This window comes from Gopherus evgoodei, chromosome 2 (genome assembly GCF_007399415.2).
Source record: "Gopherus evgoodei ecotype Sinaloan lineage chromosome 2, rGopEvg1_v1.p, whole genome shotgun sequence".
In the NCBI taxonomy this organism is placed as follows: Eukaryota; Metazoa; Chordata; order Testudines; family Testudinidae; genus Gopherus; species Gopherus evgoodei.
Genome location: NC_044323.1, coordinates 259,946,365 through 259,970,464, shown reverse-complemented (window position 1 = coordinate 259,970,464; position 24,100 = coordinate 259,946,365). Strand labels below are relative to the sequence as shown.

General features: G+C 41.3%; 1 protein-coding gene across 6 annotated transcripts in view; it reads left to right on the top strand.

The window, feature by feature from the left end:
* Nucleotides 1-23,535, top strand: part of RRM2B (ribonucleotide reductase regulatory TP53 inducible subunit M2B) — a 51,611-nt gene extending 28,076 nt beyond the window's left edge. For all 6 annotated transcript variants that reach the window (XM_030553610.1, XM_030553613.1, XM_030553608.1 and 3 more), the window contains exons 3-9: nt 3,394-3,510; nt 5,524-5,657; nt 6,729-6,823; nt 11,699-11,832; nt 16,230-16,334; nt 16,988-17,101; nt 23,025-23,535. In XM_030553610.1, the coding sequence (XP_030409470.1) occupies nt 3,394-3,510; nt 5,524-5,657; nt 6,729-6,823; nt 11,699-11,832; nt 16,230-16,334; nt 16,988-17,101; nt 23,025-23,177 (852 nt within the window). In that variant the 3' untranslated portion in view covers nt 23,178-23,535. The remainder of the gene's footprint in view (nt 1-3,393; nt 3,511-5,523; nt 5,658-6,728; nt 6,824-11,698; nt 11,833-16,229; nt 16,335-16,987; nt 17,102-23,024) is intronic.
* Nucleotides 23,536-24,100: the final 565 nt, after the last annotated feature.

The following is a 24,100-nucleotide window of genomic DNA, read 5'->3' as shown; positions in this document are numbered from 1 at the left end:
ATGGGTATGTTTAGTTTGGAAAAGAGGAGATTAAGGGGGGAATATGAGAGTGGTCTTCAGATACTTGAAAAGTTACCACAGAAAGGATGGAGAAAAGTTCTCTTTTGCCACAGAGGGCAGGACAACAGGCAATGGGTTCAAACTACAGCATAACAGTTTTAGATTAAATCTCAGGAAAAACTTCCTAAGTGTAAAGAACAGTAGGGCAATGGAACAGACTGCCTCAAGAGGTTGTAGAAGCTTCTTCACTGGAGGTTTTCAAAAGCAGGCTGGATAGCCATCTGTCTTGGATGGTTGAGACACAACAAATCATGCATATTGGCCAGGGGTTAGACTACATGACTCTTGCGGTCCCTTCTAACCCTATGATTCTATGGTACTAAGCAAAAGAAAAAGACAGGTATGATTGCAAACAAAACAAAAATATCACATTCTTTCTAGTGTCTAAAGTTTAACAGATTACAATCTTGGTCTGAGGCAATTACTCATCTATTGTCAGGTTCCAGAGACTTCAGTCCACATGGCTGAAGGATCCACCTTTCACAGATTCCAAGAGCTTTGGTCTCTTGTCCCTTACATGATGGATTAATGGCTTTTTGTTACCCTTATATTTCCTGAAGTCCATTGTCTCTGTCTCAAGAGCCAGGAAGTCTTTCTGGGATGCAGAGTCTGTCCCCTGGCCTGCTCATTAAACTCTCTCCATGGTTGTTTGCTTGATAGCTTTGTTTACCTTATGTGTAAATGTGCTCTTAGTGTCCCCTGCCTGTAATCAAGCGGGTCAGACAGGTAAATGGACATTTCTTTACCTAGGGCAGGCAGGGTTTGTGCACTGCCATCCAAACGCATTTTAAGAATGTATTTCTAGTACACATATGTAACTTGTTGTACACAACCCATACATACGATCAGTTTAAATATTATACCTTACAAGACACCTTTTAGATACGTATTATAACTCTATGATGGGGTTAGTGAGTGTGTCAGGCCTGATATGCGTTGCAGTGTGGTGGACCCTTTGCCAATGTGCATTGAGTTGTCTTAGGGACACAGTGAGTATTATGGTCCAGTGGACAAGGCCCACAGTTCAGGAGTCAGGAGAGCTAACTTTTATTGCAAGCTCTGAAGTTGACTTGCTGCATGTGGCCTTTGATGGGACACTTACACTCTCTGTGCTTCAGTTTCCTCACTTGTAAAATGCTTCGAGATATGTGGATGAAAATGTGCTGTTGAAGTGCAAGGCACTATTATTTATATTTTCAGGCATATGATTATAAACAGTGACAGCAGTTAAAGATGCATGTAGTTTACTCCAAGTTGCATTGGCTAAGTACTCCTTCCTACCTAATGATACTCCTTAGCTCTAAGTTAACATGTTTAATTCTCATTGGAGGTTTGGATAGATAGCCCTGGACAATGATATCTTATATCTATTACAAACCGAAGGTTGCGGCAGTGCAGACTTCTCTATGTTCCTCTGCCTACTGCGTCAGAGGAATTACCTAAAGGAGTGGGAGGATTGTCCAGATTCCATGTTTGTTCAGTCTTTTGACTCTTGATCAAACTATAACAAGGGTGCCCATTATGTTGGTGGCCTTTGTGATTTAGATCTGACTGCTGGGAAATGGACTGAAAGTGTTGACTCATTTCAAATAGGCCAGCGGACAGTCTTGAATAGGAATGATTTTTGGTTTCTTCTGGACCATTCTTACAGCCATTGAAATTAATAGTAGTTTTAGCTATTCTTTTTCTTCTGAGGATGCAGATTTGGGCCATGGGTTGTATTTGAACTAGTGACCAGAGGTGATGTGCTCTCATATATCATAAGAACAGCCATACTAGGTCAGACCAAAGGTCCATCTAACCCAGTATCTTGTCTTCCAAAAGTGGCCAAAGCGAATGTTCCTTTTAATTTTTTCCATCCATGTGCAGAATGAATTTTATGTGCATCAATATTGAGGTAATGTGCAGATGTATGCCACCTATAGAAACAAAAAACGTAGATAGAATATATGATTTTAAAAAGTTACCATAGGGATAATTACTCCATCCAGGACAGGTTAGGCATTTTAGAACATACTACTCAAAGAATTAAATTTCAGCATAAGAGAGAAATAAAATTATGAAATGCATAGACTAGTCAAACTAAAATAACAGCACTTTGAAAGAATAAATTACAGAGAAAATATGTGCATTTCCTAATGATTCCCAACATTCTGTTCGCTTTTTTGACTGCCACTGCACATTGAGTGGATGTTTTCAGAGGACTATCCACAATGACTCCAGGATCTTTCTTAAGTGGTAACAACTAATTTAGACCCCATCATTTTATAATGTATAGTTGGATTATGTATTCCAGCATGCTCTATTTTGCATTTATCAAGATTTGAATTTCACTTGCCATTTTGTTGCCCAGTCACCCAGTTTTGTGAGGCCCCTTTGTAATGCTTTGCAGTCTGCTTTGGACTTAACTGTCCTACCAGTTCCTCCCACACACTGTCATCTTAGCACCAGTGCCCTGCCTGACTGGACTGGGAATCTAACTGTAAGAATAAAGTTTTTGGTGTCTCATTGGTTTTCACATCTGGCACTAACTGCTCCCGTGATTTTAAAAAGAAAAATACAACCCCTGCTAAGGAAGCTGTGGTTTCTACCCAGCCAGAATTCACAGTCTTATAGAAGAGTAGATATGTAATGCTTTCTTATTGTCCAACAGTAGCCTTGTGAGAGAAATTGGATGTCACATAAAGAAAATCCTTGTCATTTTAAAGGCTCGTTGCAAAATGCTGTCTTTAATTGGAAATATCCTTAAAGACACATTGGAAAGGATCTCTGTTTTTTGACACACATTGAGGTTTTGAAATCCTGCTGCTTTACAGTGCAAGAAGGTTTTTTCATTTACAGTGTGATATGGTTCAATATATAAAGTAATTTTCCATTTCTATAGCGTCTTTCATCCTAAAGTGCTCCACAGACTGATGGAGGGCATTATGTAAAAGTAAATTATTCTACTCTCCCATTAGAAATATCTTTGCGGACACACTATAGTATCAGACATCTAGTGGTCATTCTAGTGACTCTAAATGGTGTGCATATTCTCGGAGTTTCCAAAGATCTGTATTTGTGGGGGTAGGCGGTGGGAAGGGGAGGTGTCATTTATAAGCTGCAAAGCAATTAAATTATGTTATGGTGGCAGGTACATTACTGTACTTCATTGCTTTCACTGTTTGATTTTTAAATTCAGTTACAAATGTAATAAAATTATCTAAACATTTTCAAGTTTGGTCTCAAATAACTTCCAGCATCACTGATTTGCTTAAGCTTCTTCTATTTTTCTTCGAGTTATCAACATTAAAGGACAATAATATTGTATTTTTCTTTCTTTTTTACCATAAGGTTGATTTATCAAAGGACTTCCCTCACTGGAACAAGCTGAAATCAGAAGAAAAATACTTCATCTCTCATGTCCTTGCTTTTTTTGCAGCCAGCGATGGAATTGTAAATGAAAATTTGGTAAGGCATCTTTCCAATGAGCTCATTTCTCACAAGTTTGCCATTCATCTGGCTAGCAAAGACTCTTTATTGTTAAGTCAAAATTGAAATGAAGAGTCACATGATTATATTTACTAGTTGCGTTTTCTCTCTTCCACATTATCTCAGTTTTGCTTAGACATCTTTTTAAGGGGTACAAACCCAAAGGTTTTATGAAATGTGCCGCCTCTCTCAATGTGGAGGAAGATATGCACAACTTCTTGCCCTACCAGTTAGAAATTACATAAACTGAGTTATATTACAAATGAGAAATAAGTTTTTTAACTACAAAAGGTGAATTTTAAGTGAATATAAGAGATAACAGACAGAATAAAGCAGATTACTGACCAAATAAAGCAAAGTAGGCAGGCTAAGCTCAATATACTTAAGAAACAGGTTACAAAATGTAAATTATCACCCTAAATGTTATAATCTTATTTTAGGCAGGTTGCAAAGTTTCTGTGGTTCAGAGTTCCAGTTATATCCCTTTTCAGACTGGACCCCCATCTCAGTCTGGACACCCCCCTGCCTTCCCTTCAGATGGCTTTAGCAGTCTTTTTCTTCTTGAGCATACAGATCATGGAGAGGAGCAGTCCTGTTTTCCTTCCTCCCCACCCTTAAATAGGATTTAGATGAGGCGCAAATCCTTTGTTTCCCAAACTTGACCCCCCTTCCCTTCCAGTGGAAAGTTACAAGAAGTCCCAGGTAATGTTTAGTGTCAGGTGACAAGACCACCTGACTCGGTAGTATCACAGTGTCCATGAATCAGTGGCGGTATGGAGGGTCTACAGGAAGGCCAAATCTTTTCACAGTCCATTGTCGTCGCTGATAGGCTATCCGCCCTGTCTGGCCTTTCCATTGTTGTACCTGAAGTGTTAGCAGTGGGCATCACTCAAAGTAGCGTAATTGAAATACAGATACATAGTCAGTATTCCTAACTTCAGATACAGAAATGACACAGGCATACAAATTGGATAATCACATTCAGTAAATTATAACCTTTCCAATGATATCTTACAAGACCCATCTTGCATAAAGTATATCTCAGTTGTGTCATGTTCCTATCATAAGCATATTTTCATAAAGAATATAGAGTGAAACGTCACAAGGCTCACACCAGTATAGTCTGAAGGATTCCAACCAGTCCGTTCCTGGAAACAATCTTTAAGTCCTCCCTTCCAGTAGACTGTGTTCATTTTTGGCTCTTTAGGAATGGAAGATAGGAGTGAACTTCTCCAGTGGTGTCATCAGTGTTTCTCTTTTGAGTTGGTTAAAATCATACTATCGCTCCCTAGCATAGCACTTTTTAAAAGAATATAGGGGATACTACCATGTCCTGGCCAGTGTTCCTTATCTCAGTAAAACCGATTCTAAGGACCTGTGTTTACTAAGGTGACTTGTTGGGGATATCTCTGAATCTACCAGGTCTACAAGGAAGTGATGGATCTCCCCTTTCTGATGATATGGATTTGCCATTTGTAGTCGCACTGGACTGCAAGATATCTGACCTTAAACCATCAGTGGTGTAGGCCTGAAAATGGCCCATCCTGGACCTTGTGAATGTATAACTTCTGGTCACGCGTCTAGGGAATACATTATAGTATGGGGTGAGGTTAGAGAAAGACACACACATTCTCTATGACTTAGAGATTTTCTGACTACTGGTTCATTTTATTTAATATCAAACCAAAATCCTGAGTATTTGTGTAATGTGAAGTTTTCAGTGTTGCAGTATTCTGCTGTATACTTTCAGTGCATATACAGCATATCTCTTAATTGCAGTTTTATAAGCTATATAGACAACAGCTTTATTTGACTTTCTCTCTCAAAGAATAACTCTACAATCTACTATTTGCATGCATGTTTGTGAAATGTTTCAATCCAACTGCTCCCATCCTTTCTCCATGGCAGGGAGGTTGTTTTTGTTCATCTCAGGGCTTGAAAAATATTCTCTCAGGTAGTGCTAATACCTAACTGGCACTTTTTTCTTGGTAGGTGGCGCGATTCAGCCAGGAAGTGCAAATCCCAGAGGCTCGCTGTTTCTATGGATTTCAGATTCTAATTGAGAATGTTCACTCGGAGATGTACAGTTTGCTAATAGACACTTACATCAAAAATCCCAAGAAACGGTAATTCTCAAAGTTGTCACAAAGCCATTGAACGTATTACTTCAGTATTGGCTATGCAGTCTAGAGGGATAGTCATGCAGCACATGCCAATATCACCTGCCGCCTTTTCCATACTGACTCGCTGGGTGGCCTTAGGAAAATCACTTAACGCTTCCTGCTCTGTATTCCTCATCTATAAAATGAAGTAATAATAATACCTACTACATAGGAGTGTTGTGAGGGTTAGTTAATATTTGTACAGTGCAATGTAATTGATAGATTGAAACAGTTCAGTTATGGATCATTCTAGGAATTTAATGCTATTTACTGATCTGGGTTTGGTAATAAATGCTATATCACTTTACTTGCATACAACTTGTTTGTTGCTAATATGTTAACAAGAGAGTCTAGTTTAAATATTAACAGTAATAAAAATAGCAAAAAGTTAGTCTGTGGCTACAGATGTGTGCAGATACCATGGTGCTATACTGAGGGTTATGCAGAGCTGCATTTCCAGAGCAGCATCTTGCACTGGGGAAGCTCAGTATCTCCTGGAACTCCAAGGTACATGGGTGGTGGGGAGATGGCTGCTATGTCATCTTGTAAACTTATGTCCCTACAACCTTTGGGGGTACTTAGCACAGTTAGCTGTGCTAGCCAGAATCGGGAGTTGTATTCCACAGGGGCTGAAGTTGTGCCCAGCTCCTGTGTGGGGTCTGCACGGGGAGCCGGGAGGGGGAGTCTCCCTGAGCAGGAACTGGCCACTATCTGGCTTATAGTGTGAGATGCACCATACTCTAGTGGATAGGCTACTGATTTGGTAGTTGAGAAACCTGGGTTCGGTTCTGTTGGCTCTGCCACATACCTGCTGTGTGAGCTTGGAAAGTCACTTTTTCTCTCTCTCTCTGTCTGTTTGCCCTTGTGGCTTTTGTCTGTTAGACTGTAAACATTTTGGGGCAAGGACTGTCTCTTACTCCGTGTTTGTATAATGTCTAGTACAGTGGGGTCCCAATCTCAGCCGGGGTCTCTAGGTACTAATATAATACAATAAGTTGTAAGTGTTTGTAATATTACCTTTGTTTCATTCTATAGAGAATTTTTATTTAATGCAATTGAAACAATGCCTTGTGTCAAGAAGAAAGCAGATTGGGCCCTGAAGTGGATAGCAGACAGAGACTCAACTTTTGGTATGTAGCTTTTTAATTAGGTGATTCCATTATATATGGCTCAGATAAACAAAGGGTAACTTTCTGGATCTGAGCTGCAACCTTCCAGAGCAGAATTTCTCCAAAGTTTAAGGGTTATGTGTATCTTGAGTTTCAAGTCTAACTGTGATGTCTAAAAAAGAAAAATTCAGAGCAGTGTGTAGATCTTAATCCTGAGCTAATGATGTGTGCCAATGTCGAGGCCCAGTGGGGATCATAGGTGTAAAAGTTCTGGGGGGTTCTTGCATTGTGAATAAGGGATAAAAAGGCAATTATGACTTTAACATGGATTCAGATATACTCTAGGTGTGTGAGCATGTCCAAGCACCCCTGCCTCCCACTAAAAATGAAATCATCTTACTGCAAGAAGTTGTTTGATTCACTAGTGTAGACACTCTTGTTTTGGGTGGGAAGAAGTGAGGTGCAGGTTATGTTGTGTATTTCGGGGGGCAGAGGGATCATCCCAAGTAAAATTTTCTTGGTAAAATTCAGACAATTATTGGTGGCTTTGCTGAAAATATTTCAGTGAGACTATTGAGAGCTGTTAGTCAAGTTCCAAATGTCAGTTATAGGGGGAATCATTTTCTTTACTGCAATCTGCTGGTAGAGTTGCCTTGGCCAGATATAACATAGTTATTTATACCTTATTTTCCTTTTAGTGGCTCTGGCAACTTGTATTTTCTATGCATTTTTTTCACTTTTTACCAGACACCTTGCCAGATGTTTGTTGCGTAGATGTTTCACCAGCGCTGACTGCTCAGTATGCTTATTCCAAAATAAGCAGGACCCTGTTGTCTCTTCTGCATACAAAGTGATTACTAGGGGGTGAAAAGAACCCATTAGCCCAACTGCATTATTTTTTTTTTAGGCGCATTCAGAAATAGACACTCCTGATTAGAGATTTCCAATGAGCATATTAAGAACTTTGTTACATATTTCAGTATGCAAGAGCCAGCCAGCAGACATTCAGCAAGAAATTTTGCTAAATGGGTTTTAATATCAGGTATTGCATTTAATCGTTAGCTTTATGGACACTTATTTTTTAGGGTTGTCTGGTATGTTTTTAGAGTTGTCAAGTATATTTCTTCTGTGTGAACTACAGTAATAATGCTGTTTGTCTTTTAATGCTTTTCTCCATATGACCTTCCCCTAAATAAACCAGCAGATGGCACCTGCATTCCATTCACTGGAGTAGAAAAATAAATATCCTTTTCTTAAAATGATCTGTGCGTGGCACAGGAGGTAAAGGTGCCAGAGTTTAATGCGCAGACCTTGCATCTTTGGAGACCTGGATATTTATCCATATACATCATCAGGATGCTTTTAAAATACAATATGCATTTCTATAGAAGCAGGGCTTTGGTGGTGAGACGTGAAGGCACTGGGGCGCACAGTGTGAGGAAGAGAGGCCACGTAAGGGTTGGCCCAAGGTGGAGTGAAGAAGAGATGGCAGCAACAGTGGGAGGCAGCAGGAGTAAATTTGGGGACATAGAACTGGAAGGGATCTCCTGGATCATAGAGTCCCCTCCCCTGCTAGCACAGACAACTCTATTATATAATCCTGTTCATAAATTTATCATCTTGAATTAGAGATGTAAGAGTTTAACCAGTTAACCTATAAAGCTTGATGCTGATCGGTTTCTGTTAATGATTAAACTCCACCTGGGGTCCCTCCCGGCTGCCGCCCCATGTGCCCGGGACTCTGCTGGCGCCTGGCATCCGTGCATACCTGGTATCCCTGCGTACTCGGCATCCTGGCTGCCGCCTGGCATCCTGGCACACCCAGGGTCCCTCCGGGTTGTCGGCTCCATCCCTGGGGTCTGTCCCGGCAGCTGGGAGGGACCCCGGGCACAGGGACGGTTAGACGGTTACTGTTTTTACACGTTATTTACATCTCTATCTTGAATCTAGTGGGATTGTCTGCCCCCACTGCTCCTCTTGGGAAGATGTTCCAAAACCTCATTCTTCAGATGTTTAGATACCTTCTAATTTCTAGTCTAAACTTAATAGAGCCAGGCCATAGAGATCACAGTTTCACTAGCCTGCACCACAATAGCTCTGATGTTGAGGTGCAGGTACAGATTCCATTCCCTGATATTGATGTATTGTGGCATGTACCTTTCTAACTCCAGTACACACCCTTCACGAAGGCCACTAGTACCTAGGCTAATGGTAAGTGCTTTCTGTCTCCTTGGCAGTCTGGCAGGGACGCTGTAGGACTCAGTATCCTGACTGCTTGCTTTAAGTAGAGGAAGCTCCATAATTGGGACTTACTTAAAACAAGGCTGGCTGAAGCACTAGAAGAGGTAGTGCAAGGAATTTCACAGTGGTGGGCGATGGGGCTAGATGACTTAATAGGTCTCACAAGAGAATAATTGGTAAACCCAGACTGAGGACGCAGCTCTAGTTTCTTATGCATGACAGAGTATGGTCTAGTTGGCCCCTCCTCAACTGAGGTTTCTACACTGACTTTACTGATCTTAGTAGTGCAGAAACACAGATTATTTTACTTATTTAGACAAGCTGCTATTTGATTTCCAGTGAAAGAGCCATGCCCTGGGACACTTTCCAGAGAACTTGCTAAGACTTTTATGATTAAATCTTAGGAAAGCAATGCCGTGAGGAATATTGTGGTGTATATTTTTGGCTGGAAGGGAATGTGAGGAGGAAAGTTTGGGTCTATCCTATGTGGAAAACAAGTTAAGTCATCATGCCATCTAGCTTATGCACAGAATGGTTAAAAATACATTATTGTGATTAAAGGGGTATTCAAGACTCGTCGTAGACCCTCTTCCTTTAGTCGTTCCCCCATTGCTCGCTGCAGGGTGATGGCTCCATTACGAAAAATATTCCACCTCTGCTGTGCCTTTTACCCCCTATACGCTCTACTGATTGGTTTGCAAGGCAGCTTGATTACTAGAATTGTGCAGGTTGTCCTTATCGTGAGCTTTCCTCGCAGAAGTCCATAATCACCCTGCTCTGCATTCCCCTTGCAGGGACCTTGGTGGACCTCCCCAAGTCACTTCCATTGTTTGTCTTTCTGGTTACTTCGCTTCACTGTTGGAAAGAGAAAACCGTTGAAAGGAATTGACTAGTTAAAAGAATAACTCTTCTTGCACAGCAAACTAAACCTATGCGCTAAAAAGGCAGCGGAACCATTTCAGATGAATGGCTGCTGAAGAGCTTAGCCTGGTTGGCCGTCATAAGCATTAAGTAATAGAAAAGGAATATTTGCACTTCCATTGTACCAAATGCAAATGTATTTCCTAACATGGAGCATTTATAAGTGAGCACCTTTAAAAGGTTAGACAAGGAAAACAAAATTTCTGCATTCAATTTATGTATTAAGAATTTTTCTGTGTTAGACTTCAAAAATCTCAGCCCAGTGATTATGAATTCCTTTAGTGTTAGTTGTAACAACTCTAATTGTGAATACATCTGCTGATAATGTGGATGTCAAAGTACAGTGCCTTATAGGATTTCACCATTAATTCAGCTCTGATTAGGCCTTTTTAAGATTAAAGTGTTCTGGTGAATTTTGAACATAACAGATCATTAAGTATTGCTGTATTTGCTCTTGAGATTCCCCTACATCTCCGGCACTTTTGTAGATTTTTTTCTGGGTAAATGCCTTTAAGCCTCTCGGTGTATGAGTTTACATGCACAGCTATAACTCCTTGGGCTGTGAATTTGTTAAATCTCAGAGGCTGAACAGGCTGAGGGTAGTCATTACGTGGATGACAGATCTCCAAGAAGCACTCCTAATGTTAGAGGAAGTGATGCTGGGGATTCAGTAGGTGGCACTTTTCTCTGCAGTTAACATCAATAATCTTTGTGGAGTCAGTGGCTACTTGGCAGTGGGAGGTGCTGTCAGTAGGCTAAGGGCTGGTCTACACTACGGGGGGGAAATCGATCTTAGATACGCAACTTCAGCTACGTGAATAACGTAGCTGAAGTCGAATATCTAAGATCGGATTACTCACCCATCCTCACCGCGCGGGATCGATGTCCGCGGCTCCCCCTGTCGATTCAGCAACTCTGTTGGGGTTGGTGGAGAATTGATATAAGTGCGCTCGGGGATCGATATATCGCGTCTCATCTAGACGCGATACATCGATCCCCGAGCAATCTATTTTAACCTGCCGATACGGTGGGTAGTCTAGACGTAGCCTTTGGCATAAAACAGATTCAGATCACTTGTGGTCATTAAAGATTTTCAGCTATTTTTGCAAGAGTCAGAATAATAATGCTCCAACATCCTAGGTGGAAGAAACTGTAGAAAGCAGAGTACTTTACAAATCTTAATGAATTGCATCCTGTCTTGCCTCTATCAGGTAGGAGACTACTTTTCCGTTTATGTAGAAACCTGAGACCCAGACAAGTTAGGCTCACACAGGAAGTCTGCATCTCCCAATCTTGTCAACTAGTCACAATCACCTTCTGCTAAGAGGAATGGGGGTATTGGGCTTGATGTCCTGGCCAGATTAAGCCTGATATCCTGACCAGATTTCAGTTTGGGCAATTAAATTCTTCCTTCCAAAACGCTCCTTTTACTTTCAATTGGATGTGCTATTTTTCCTCTCTTCCTGGTCTAAACTGTTGTGTGTTGAACACTTTTAATAGCTGTCCTATTTCACCCCAAATGTGGCTGCATTTCACTGGTGGGTAAATGATGATGTGTGCATGTACATGCATGCTGTGGGATCCTATGTGATGAAATATAAAATATGGCACTGAAATGGATGATGATTTAGTGCAGTTCAATATCAATGTGTCTAATGTAAGTTGCACACCTGACAAAGTAGAAGCAAATTTGATTTTTCTGAATCTTAATTTCCAGTGTATTTTATTAAACAGGGGAGAGAGTGGTTGCCTTTGCCGCAGTGGAAGGGATCTTCTTCTCAGGTTCTTTTGCTGCTATATTTTGGCTGAAGAAGAGGGGTCTGATGCCTGGACTGACATTCTCCAACGAGCTCATTAGCCGAGATGAGGTAATATGTGGAACGTTACATTTATTTGGGGGTAGAATGTTCCTCTAGCTGAGAGTAGTGGGTGGCTGGGCTCTGAGTGAATCCCCAGGCCAGAGGAAGAGGCACAATTTTTTCTGCGTGTTCCCCTCTCCCTCTAGAGCTGCTGCCCACACACACTTTGAGCAGAGCCTCATAGCCATGCCAATAAGGGCAATACTTCATCCACCTCTGTCAGCAGGTATGGGAAAGGAAAGGGAGAATTGCGTCAGATGCTAAAGAGGTGGAGTTTCACTGGGGAAAAGGGAGAAAGCAGGTAAGTGGATGCAGAAGCTGGGGGAGCGCAAACACCAGTGAAGAAAGGGGAAATCCAGCAGGGCAGTGAGAAAGAGCTGCTGGCAAGATGGAGCTGTTTTGACACATTACTGCTGATGGGCTGGAAGAGGGCAAAGGCCTGAGTCAGTTCTCTGAAACCCAGCCTACTCTGACATACGTAGTAGGATTCTTCCAGAGCTTGTCACGTGGACAGGTGCAGAATCTTGAGTGGGGTAAGGAACTGGTTGACCTGTCCATTAACTTTAAGCCACACCCACAGTATCCTCTCACATGTTCAGCCATAGGTTGGCTGAGGCAGTTACGCAGGCAGTGGATGGTGGCAGCACCAGTAAGACCCTCCCTCTCTGCTGGTGGGCACCCTTCCACAGTGCAGCATGTCGCCCTGAGTCTGCAAACCTTGACATTACTGGGAATTGTAGGAGCACTGAAATCCTGTGAGGAAGTAGGCTATTTTTAGAACACATTTTAAGGGAGAAAGGGTAGGAACAGGGTTGAGAAAGAAATTACCACTGGGCAGATGTTAAGTGAATGTAGGACAGCTTAAATACCACCTTGTTCCTAGGCAAGAATAATCAGCATCCTAAATAAAGCTGTTCACCTAAATCATATTAAAAGGAAAAGAAATAAGATGAAAAAAAAATCCTAATTCACAGTGTGAGCAAGGAATGAACTGGAGACACCTGGCACAAGAAACGAAGTGATGATGAATAATGGGAGAGAGCAGACTTGAGCCAGCAGAGTGCTCAGCTTCCAGCACTGAAGGCAGCAGAAGTCAAATAGCCAGCAGAGAGCAGCAGGTGTGCACATGTCCTGGACTGCGCTGCCAGCTGGGGTAGCCACATACAGGGGATTCTACAGTGCAGCCTGTGCCCCCTAGCTTTACAATGGAGGTGCAGCCTGCTCACCCTAGGGTCTTAATGTGTATATCAGGGGTAGGCAACCTATGGCATGCGTGCCGAAGGCGGCACACAAGCTGATTTTCAGTGGCACTCACACTGCCCTGGTCCTGGCCAGCAGTCCGGAGGGCTCTGCATTTTAATTTAATTTTAAATGAAGTTTCTTAAACATTTTAAAACCTTATTTACTTTGCATACAATAATAGTTTAGTTTATATATTATAGACTTATAGAAAGAGACCTTCTAAAAAAGTTAAAATTTATTACTGGCATGCGAAACCTTAAATTAGAGTGAATAAATGAAGACTTGGCATTCCACTTCTGAAAAGTTGCTGACCCCGGTGTATATGAATGCAGTTGGCTTTGCACTGGCTTCTACCACAGCACTCAGGTGATGGATGGTACAGGTTGCCTTGTCCTCTTCTGTAGCTCTCTCCAGGTACAGAACACAGTACTTGCACAGGGCCTTCTGCAGTGCTTGGTCCAGTGTGGGAGGTATTTCTACTGAAGTAGCTGACTTTGTTCCCCTTCTTGTTCCTCTAGTAACGTACAGTAAATATATCTTGTGTAGTGGAACAACTGCTGTTCTGTCTTACTGATGCTGTTGGTGGGGAATGCTTTTTAACTTAAACTATTTCTTAAGAAATTAAAAAGTGTGGTGGCTTGTAATGTATTTGTAAGGCTGCACCTTCCAGTATCTTTCTGGTATTGAATATACCAATCACTGTAGTAACATGTATCCTCCTACTTCCTCTTCACCCCATCTTGTAGTGACGGCTCCTAGTGGGCGGCGCCCTGCACAGTTAAGGTTCTGTTAGAAAACATACATCAAGTTTTTAAAATCTGGAACACTGTAGAACCTGAAGGACAGATTAATTTGCAAGATAAACATAGCAATGGTTGAATCTACTGGCATTGGCTTAAAATGGTAAAGGATTCCATCACAAGGGAAAATAGCCAGTAGCTCTTATTTACTCTAATTTAGAAGGAAGCTATATTATAAATAAAGCAATGTATGGTTCAGGCTTGAGGCAACTTTAATGCTTTGGAAAATAAATTCTACTTCATGTCCACTGATAAGATCCAGTTTCATTTTCTATTCCTAGAAGTCATTGTAACCTTTTTCATGCAATCGTGTGTGGTTTTCAGCAGAAGTTTTCTATAAAACTCACTTTCAGGTTAATGTGATGTAGGATGCTAAATACAATAAGTCCAGCTGCCCTTTCGTGGTATGTCATCCAGCATGAAAAAACCCCACCATTTTCCAGTTCAGTTTCCAATGACATAATTGTAACTACATAGATAGTTATTGCAATAAAAGTACAAAATTCACAAGGCATCTGTATTGAGAGAGGCTCAGCACAAAACTAAAATGATAAAACAGCAATATAAAGTCCTGTAAAGAAAAGAAAATTTAAATTGTATTCTGATGAACCTGGTTAGATAGATTGTGGGTACCACCTAACGCATGGTTATTCTATCCAGTCCTCCTTTATTTTTATTCTTAATGTCCTTGATGAAATCTTGTGGCAGCGAGACCTACACACTAACTGCATGTTGACTGAAAAAGTATTTTTCAGTTTTAGTTTTGATCCCAGTAATGGAACTTGTTTTGTTAAATTAACCTCCTCCTTTCTGCAAGAGCTCGGAGGGCACATGAGAGGACTTAAAAATCTTAATACAGTAACTCCTTGCTTAACGTTGTAGTTCTGTTCCTGAAAAATTCGACTTTAAGCGAAATGATATTAAGTGATTCCAGTTTCCCCATAAGAATTAATGTAAATGGGGGGGGGGGCGGGACGTTAGGTTCCAGGGAAATTTTTTTCACCAGACAAAAGACTGATATAGATAGATAGATAGACAAATTTAAAGCACTAGTCAGGAAGACTTGATTTAATCATGGATTTCTAGATAAAAGTGCATTCTTGTTGGTATAACCTTAATACATATTTGTCACAACTCAGAGATAGATGTAGGTTTCATTTTTAGAAGGTACACATTGCATTTTTAAATGCATTTAAAATGATAGTACCATAGAGTAACAGCTATATTTTTTTGCTCAAACATGAGAATTCAAGAATAGTCCAGAAGGAAGACAGGCAGTCCTTGAGAAAGAAGTATGAAATAAAAAAGTTTACTAACCTGAAGATCCTGCATATTCAGACATGTCCCTTTCATCATTATCAACGCAGCTTCCTCCTGAGAAGGAACACTTCTCATGATGTTTCATTTGGGCCAACCAGGCCTTGCATGCATGCCTGTCTTACTCACAGGTAGCGGAACATCATTAAACTATTCCCAAACTGGGTCTCTTTTACTGCCTTCTGCCATTATAGGTTTTCCCTTCTAGTAAGAGAATGGTATGGTAGATCTCAAATCAATGAAGGCTACACTCAGAAAGACCTCAAGACTTCTGGAATATGTTGCTCAAACAGTTTCACTTTTGTTTCTACTGCCAGTCCTTCCCTTCTCACATTTATCTCCAGACTTCTTATCCTTGGCCAGATCTATTCTGCTCCCAGCTATCTTCTATCCATTGAACTTTTTGAAACTTTCCACTTTTAGAGAGAGGTAAGGGATTAACTCTGTGTACATGAATTTGCAGGGGGACAATAGGGTTGAGGTCTGTTATTTCTCACTTATATATATTATTTATTTATGTATTTAAAAATATTTTTGCTGTTTAATAAGCATGTTATTTCTGGAGATACAAATCCACAGTTTGAGAACTACACAACTAAGCATCTCTGATGGTATCTTCTAGACTGAGCACTGAGTCCCATTGGGTAGATAGAAAGATTAACCTAAATAATATATACAAAAGCCCTTGGAACTCCATAAGATTGAGTCCCTATTCCATGAACTATTGGAACTCATTTACAAACCTTTTCTTAAATATTACATGACTATATTGTCTCATAGTATAGAATTAGAATTTATAATCCCTATTCCATGATGAGCTATAATGTATCTTAATTAAAACTATATTTAGATAGGTTTTTTCCTCAAGAAGCATTTTATCAAAAAAATCCAATTTAAATAAAATTGATTTTTATCCACCCTGATTGCTATGAAGCAGGAAGTTAGGAAGCTTATTCCTCTCAGAGAGGCAATTATCAGTACAAGGCTTTAAATAGCAAATCATGAGGGGCAGGAGAAACTAAACTTCTTTAATTCTTTGTATTTCAGGGTCTGCACTGTGACTTTGCTTGCCTAATATTTCATTATTTAGTGAAGAAGCCTTCAGAAGAGAGAGTCAAGGAGATCATTGTTAATGCAGTTGAAATTGAGCAGGTGAGCAGACAAGACTGATTGGTACAGTGTCACTGATGGCGCAAAAGTATTTTCATGTGTAAAGAAGGTGATGCTGTAGTAGAATTTCTGGAATGCCTAATAAATGACTTGTCCACACATGTGAACCACTCTAAAATTCCAACACACCACCTACAATCAATCTCTTGGTACTCTTGCTTGTCACAGAGAATAGAGGGCAGAAATGATTTTTGACGGTACTAGCCAAGTGATTAGTAAAAGCTAAAGCCAGCACAGGTGGGTTTTCTCTTTCATGTTCAGACACATTTACCTACAGGTAAGATTTTTTTTGTTGCTACACATAGGATCTGATCCGTCTCCAATTGAATTAAATGGCAAAACTTCCATTGATTATTAGTGAGAATTGGATCTGTCACATAGTAAAAACACCAGTGAAAATTCTCACTGACTCTTTCACAAAATAAATATTAAGTATAGAAAGTTGCAAAGAGCTGATCAAAACAGGAGACATTTGCTGTGTTTCTTATGATGCAAGTTATTTAAGTTGTAAACAACCTCTGAGTCTGATTTCATAGAAACATCACAAACAGTATACAACCACCAAGTAGATACTGTTTGTTCCCCTTAAGTTGCACTATCCCTTCTTTAAATGTCACTATTGTGTTTTACTCCAGGAGTTTTTAACAGAGGCTTTACCAGTAGGGCTGATTGGAATGAATTGCACTTTGATGAAACGGTACATTGAATTTGTGGCAGACCGGTTACTGACAGAACTTGGGTTCTCTAAGGTAAGAAAGTTGAGAGATGACACCTCCAAAAAATATTGGCCTGTTAAAATGGCCAAGCAAAGTTATTTGTGTGCTGCACTAATTTACCACAGGTGTGGGTATTGCACTTATGCTGTACTTATGCATTCTGCGGTATCTCACACAGAGAACAATGTCAATATACAGATTTCATTATTTGGAGCAGATGAAACCATTGTTTCTCTGGCCAGGGTTGCCCTGTAATTATTACTTGGATTTAAATTGGAAGTGTGTGTTGCATTCAGGTGTTCTGATTCTAGGAGGCTATAATGAAGTAGAGTCATTTATATTCATTGCACAAGGTTAACAGATTAGCATGCCCATCTCTTGGGTGATCAATATAATGCTGAATTTGCTTAGATGGAAGCAAGAGACCTTTGAAAAATACTGTTACCTTGAAGAAAACAGATCTATTAATAATGCTGACAGGGGAACTTCTTGAGGATAAACCATTTAATTAATAGAAAGAAGTGAACCTCTGAAAATAAGTTAAGAGTTGCGTAGAGATTTTTGTGCTGGATGCATTCACTGGTACAAACCCCAAGTAAAAAAACATTAATCAATATATAGGGTAGAGTGGCGCTCTCAGGGTGTGAAAAGTAAACGTTTATATTGCACTGCTTTAGTGGAGTGAGAGCCATGTCTGTTCTAATATCTTGTTTTCTGAGATATTTCATGCTCCCTTGCTGAGTGCTGGTTGCCAGGGTTGGTGGGTTGAGGAGGGGAAAACCAGTCGAGATATTACCTATGAGAAGCTGGAGAATTCCTGCTTTATTTTTACCAAGGGAAGTTACCAGTAAGTGGGTGTTGCTGCTTCGAGTGCTGATCCCTATGTGAATTCCACACAAGGGCACACGTGCTTCCAGCTCCTGAGACAGGATATTTGTAGTAAGTAGCGTCTGTCGGTCCTCACACTTGCAGTTGCTCTCCTCATGCGTCAAACTGAGGGCATAAAGGGTGGCACAGACCAATGCCTCTCTAATTCCTTCTTACCACTGTCTGGTTTGAATTCTTTGTGTCCATGTTGATTTTCCTTTGCTTACAATATCTGTGATTATGTATTGTAAATAGTTTTTAGTAAGTTTAGGCCTAGTGTTTAAGTGTGTTAGTATTTTTGTAGCTAGTACAGTTTGTTTAGTTCTCCAGAACTTCTTCCCATGGAAAAGGACTGTGCCAAGAGTCTCAGAGTTTAAGAACTGTATTTCCCGCCCTGGTTCCTTCTGCTTTATCAATGAACACTAGCGCTTCCTTTACTGACTTGGGGAGGCTCACCGCCAAGTGCGGCATCGGCCGCAGTTTCTCTTTTCAAACCTGTAAGGGACGAGAGCTCCATCTGTGGATGCATCTCATGGAGCTGGCCGTAAGACCCCAGTTGGATGCAGACTGGGGAGAATCTCAGTATAGTGGCTTTGTTGCGAGTCGTGCCCCTTCTGAGTACAAGCTCTGGACTAGGGATCGAAACAATTAAGCCTAATAAACTTCTCGTAAGAGTAGGGAACATAAGTATACGCATAAGGAGAGATCTCTCTCCAGATTTGCATCTATGAAAAAGGATCCCTTCCCGTGTTGGTCTAAGGCAGGTAAGTCCTCATTCACTGGTCCTTAGGGATTAGGTCTGCACAAACCTGTCCAAGAAGGAAAGATGCAAAGGAAGAAGGATATAACAGTTCTGGTTCCAACTCCTTCCCACAGGACAGATTGGCCCTGTCTGGGAACTTTACACTGTACTCCTGGGAGTCAGTGATTCCGGCACACTCTTGAGTTCAAGAGCATTGGAGGCCCGGCCCCAGACCCATCGGTCCCCACTTGAGGGACTCCTTGAATTCCAGGAAGAACTGAAACCTTTACCTCTCTGGAACATATTTTTGCTCAGCTCTGTTCACAATCTCCTCTGCTGTTGGGCCTGGTCCTTTTTAGAGACATTTCAGTGTCAGGAAAAAACACCTTGAGGAACAGAGGATCGTCCCCCACTGCATCCACAAGTTAGAGAATTCTTCCATTGGTGCCTCTGGCACCACAGGTAGAACAGAGCCCACCTTTTCATCAGATAAATCCAGTGCTCTAGGGGATCTTTCTCCCCAAGGGTGATGAGCCTGGACAGAACTGCTGCTGGCCCTGGGGTTGGGGCACAGACAGAGGTAGGGGAGGCATGACCCTGAAAAGTTTGGGGACCACTTTTCTAGACCCATCACCCCAGCCAGTCATGAGGCATGAATCATGGTTTTGCTCTTCTTAGTTCTCCACAGAGGTCAAGAATACCACTGAGGATTTGCCTTTTGAGTATAATCTCCTCTTCAGTAAGGTTAGCCTTCTGGCTACACTATGCTCTCTTAAGGACTCTAGAACAACTCTCTGCTTCCTGGAGATTTATGCCCTGGCCCTGAAGAGAGAGCATCACAAGCAAACCTGCAGCCTCAAACCTCCCCCCACCCTGGCACTTTATCACCAGTGCCCTCACAAATCACCTCGCAAATGACAGAGGGTTCAAAGATCCAGGTATACAACTTCCTCTGACTCTGCAACCACTGTCTACCCTCACCCATTATCCATGAATTTCACTGAGAATCACATGCTGATATTGATGCCATACTGTACTGCCCCGCAGACATTTAATGGCTGCTACCCACTTCAAACACAACTGGAGGGCAATAACAGACAAGTGGGTATTAGAGATCATCCATGCCAGTTATGCAATATAGTTTGTCTCACCTCCCTATCATAAATCATCTTCTCAGGGACCACTCTCATAAGAAGCTCCTTCGTCAGGAGGTGAACTTTGTCCTTCAGAGAAGCACAATAGAACTGGTGCCATCCCAACATTGAGGGAAGAGGGTCTGCTCCCCGTATTTCATAGTTCCCAAGAAATATGGAGGATAAAGACCAATTCTTGATCTATGCCAATTAAGTGTCTTTATTCACAAATCAAAATTCACGTGGCACTACTGACATCAATAATTCTCTCTCTGGAGAAAAACACATAGTTTGCAGCCCTTGACATGAAAGATATTTACTTTAATGTGGATATTCACTGGTACCACAGAAGCTTTCTAAGATTCATGGTAGGACAAGAGTGCTACAAGTTTAGAGTACTCCCATATGGGCTGGTAACCACACCCAAGGTCTTTACAAAAGTCTTCTCGGTGGTGGCCCAGATGAGGCGCAACAGCTATGCCATCTTCCCATATCTGCATGACTGGCTGCTAACATGCTGAACAAGTCAGGAAGCTCAGCTGGCAACCCTGTCCTTACTCTATTTCTGACATCATTGGAGATCTGTATAAATAAAGAAAATTCCACTCCCACAAACACTGTAAATTTCATAGGACTGACCTTAGACTCGTCCTCAGTAAAGCCTATCTCCTTTTAAACAGATTTGAGGCCATGAGCAGTCACCTTCAGACCTTACACTACATTGAGGAGTGTGTCTTTCCTTACTAAGCTGCATGAGTGTATTTAACATCATTCGTCAGACTCCATCTCTGTTGCCCAGAGGCCTGGTTTTGGTCTGTTTATTCACCAGGCAAGGGCAACATGAATACCAGGATAACAATACTGTAAAAGTCAGAGCCTTTCTTGTATGGTGGACGAAACCGGACCAGATGTGAGCAGGCATCCCCTTTCTCCCACTCATACTGGACGCAGCCATAATCATAGAGGCATCCCTCATAAGATGGGGAGCCCATATGAACAGTCACACTGCACAATGCACATAGTTCCCATGTGAGACCAGAATGCATATAAATGTACTGGAGAGGAGGGCAGTTCTCCTTGCCTGTAATGCATTCCTCCCCCTCATATGGTTCCATCATATCCAGCTAATGTGAGACAACATGATTGACTGTCTTTTGTGTAAACAAACAGGCTGGAGTGAGATCTCTTCCTCTGTGTATAGAGGCAGTGAATTTGAGACTGGTGCATCAAGAAAAGTATCTTGCTGTTGGTGACATACTTACCAGGTGTGCAGAAGACTGGCAGAAAATCTCAGCAGGCACTTCTCTGCAGACCATGAGTGAGAAATACACAGTTCTGTCTTGACTGAAATCTTCACCCAGTGGGAAACACTGTCTTGGGACCTGTTCGTCTCCCAGACAAACAAGAAATTCAGTCTTTACAGTTGCAAAGCAGCATTAGGCTGAGACTCCAAGGGTGATGCCCTTCTGTTATCCTCGACTGACCATCTAAGGTACGTTTTTCCTCCCATCCCCCACTACCTCAGGTTCTATAGAAAATTCGTCACAACAGGGCCAAGGTTATCCTCATCGTATCTAATTAGCCCAGACATTTTTGCTTCTGGACCTCCTATGAATGTCATCCCATCCTCCTATCTATATACGATCTTTTTTGGATCAGGAGAAGGGCAGGATCAGAGCTTGCAACCCAGACCCTCTTCATCTCATGGCCTGGTATTTGGATCATCATCATACTTGAAACATTCATATTCAGAGGCCATCTGAACTATTCTTAGTCACACCAGAAAAATCTCCACTAGAAAATGCTCTAGCTAAATGGAGGCATTTCTCTATCTAGTCACAATGGAAACAGCGTTCACCAGAATTGGCAGGTATCACTGCCCTTTTAGAATGTCTCCAGTCCCTCAAAATGTCAGGTTTTTTCCATTGGCTAGCTGAAAGTCCACCTGGCGGCAGTCAGTGCCTTCCTCATCCAGTGAAAAGCCACACTATCTTTACTCATCCTGCCACAATTTGTTTCCTCAAAGGACTCATTAGGACCTTCCCTCCAGTGACAGTACCCACACTACATGGAATGTCAGCTTGGTACTCTCAGCTCTTACCTTCAAAATGATGGTCATATGTTCCACGTTATGCCTTTCCATGAAGGTTGCTGCCTTATTTGCCATCGAGTCAGCCAGATGGGTGAATGAACGGGGCGCACTCATGTCTGACCTACCTTATATCACAGAGAGAGTCTCTCAATTTCAGAGTTTCACATGAACCAGCTTACCAGTATTATTCCCAAAATCTCATGTTTTCAGCCAAAAAAAAAAAAGAGAGAGAGAGAGAGAGAGACTGCACTCCCTGAATGTCAAATAGCCCTCGGTCTTTTATCTGCAAAGAATGAAACTGAATGGGAAAACACCAAGAATATTTGTCGCCGTAACAGAGTGCTCACAAAGACAAATGTTATTGACCCAGTGACTCATTAAGTGGATCTCTGGATGCATTATTCTGTCTCATCAGTTGGAACATGTAACTCACCCAGACAGGTATGAGGGCCTACTTTACGAGAGCACAAGCAATCTCAGTGGTATCTCTTTGAGCTGTATCAGTGCTGGACATTTTGTAAATTGGCTGCCTGGGGATCTAGCCACAACTTTACAAAGCATTTTGCTCTAGGCCAGACTTCCATGGCAGATGCAGCTGTGAGCATAGTAGTGTTACAGATATCCGTACCATCTGCATCCTCACACTTTCCTCCTGTTTGAATAGTGCTTACCAGTCACTTGTGTGGAATATATATAGGGACCCGCACTTGAAGAAGAAATGGAAGTTACTTACCTTTAACTGGAGGTTCTTTGAGATGTGTGGTCCCTATCTGCATTCCACTACCCGCTCTCCTTCCCCTCTGCTTTGGATGTTATCTAATTCGTGGTAAGAGAGGGAACTGGAAAGGTGTCTGTCCATGCCACCCTTTCTGCCCTGGGTTTGAAGCACAAGGAGAGCAACTGTGCATGCATGGACCAACGGACACTACTTGCTACAGATCTCCAGTTTCAGGCACACGGAGCACATGCGTACACATGTGTGGAATACACATGGGGATCACACATCTCGAAGAACCCACAGTTACAGGTAAGTAACATCATTTTGTGATTATTCATTTGGGAATTCAGAGGAGCATCATGTTGTCATTTCAGGAACTCCAATTTAATAAAATTTACTTTCAGGTCTTTCAAGCAGAAAACCCTTTTGATTTCATGGAGAATATTTCACTGGAAGGAAAAACAAATTTCTTTGAGAAGCGGGTTTCAGAGTATCAGCGCTTTGCAGTTATGGCAGAAACAACGGACAATGTTTTCACTCTGGATGCAGATTTCTAATCTCTCTTCAGAGAGCATCTTGACTTTTTCCCCTCCCCCATCTCACTGCTTGGGAAGTTTTATGTATTTCTTCTGAAGTCTACTAGGATTTGTTTTCTGGCTTCCTACTTTGTGTGAAGTTATAAATTTACACTTGAATAGATTGTAATTTAGCAATACAATATGTAGGTTATAACCTATAGTGTAAATATCTTTTTGCATTGCACCCTGTAAGAAGGTCCTCTTAGAAATTCATGCAGCTTCTTAAAGGGATATACTATAAAGAGCTTGTTTGACACATGTTGTGACCATTGGATAAAACTGGATGGGTGACTTGTTTTAAATGGCTGCAATAAATGTTTTACTGTGCTTTAGTTAAGTTAATTATTTCTTAATTTGCATCTGTGCCTCACTTTGCAATGTTTTAATCTTGAACCCGGATGAGGTAACACTGCATGTAAATATGTTCCTATAAACTCTTCTGACAAAGGTTTTAAAATGTAAATTCGTGAATCTAGAACAGTGCTTCCTCTTTGTCCCTATGATGCTTCTCCACTGCTTCAAAACCATGAGCAGAGGAAGGAGTGGTGTGTGTTTAGAGGGGTATACAGTATGATTATGGTACGATCTTCTCAGATCAAGTGATACAATTTGCTTGGATTTCCCTGTGAACCTGTGGTCTAGCTCAAGCAGCATTGATGACATGTGCCAAACCCAGCCAGTAATAGCAGCAAGCGTTCAAGGGAAAAATCCTTCATATAAGATTTGATTTGTAATATTATAAAGCAAGTGGATCTATATTTAAAATTTGAGCCTGTTAACGAGACAGAGAAGAAAAAAGTCTTTGGTGCCGTTCGAATCTCAACCTACTTTATTGTTAAATCCAGTTGCTGCTACTTACATGTAAGTGTCTTAACAATAAGCAGACTTACAGCAGCTTTAAC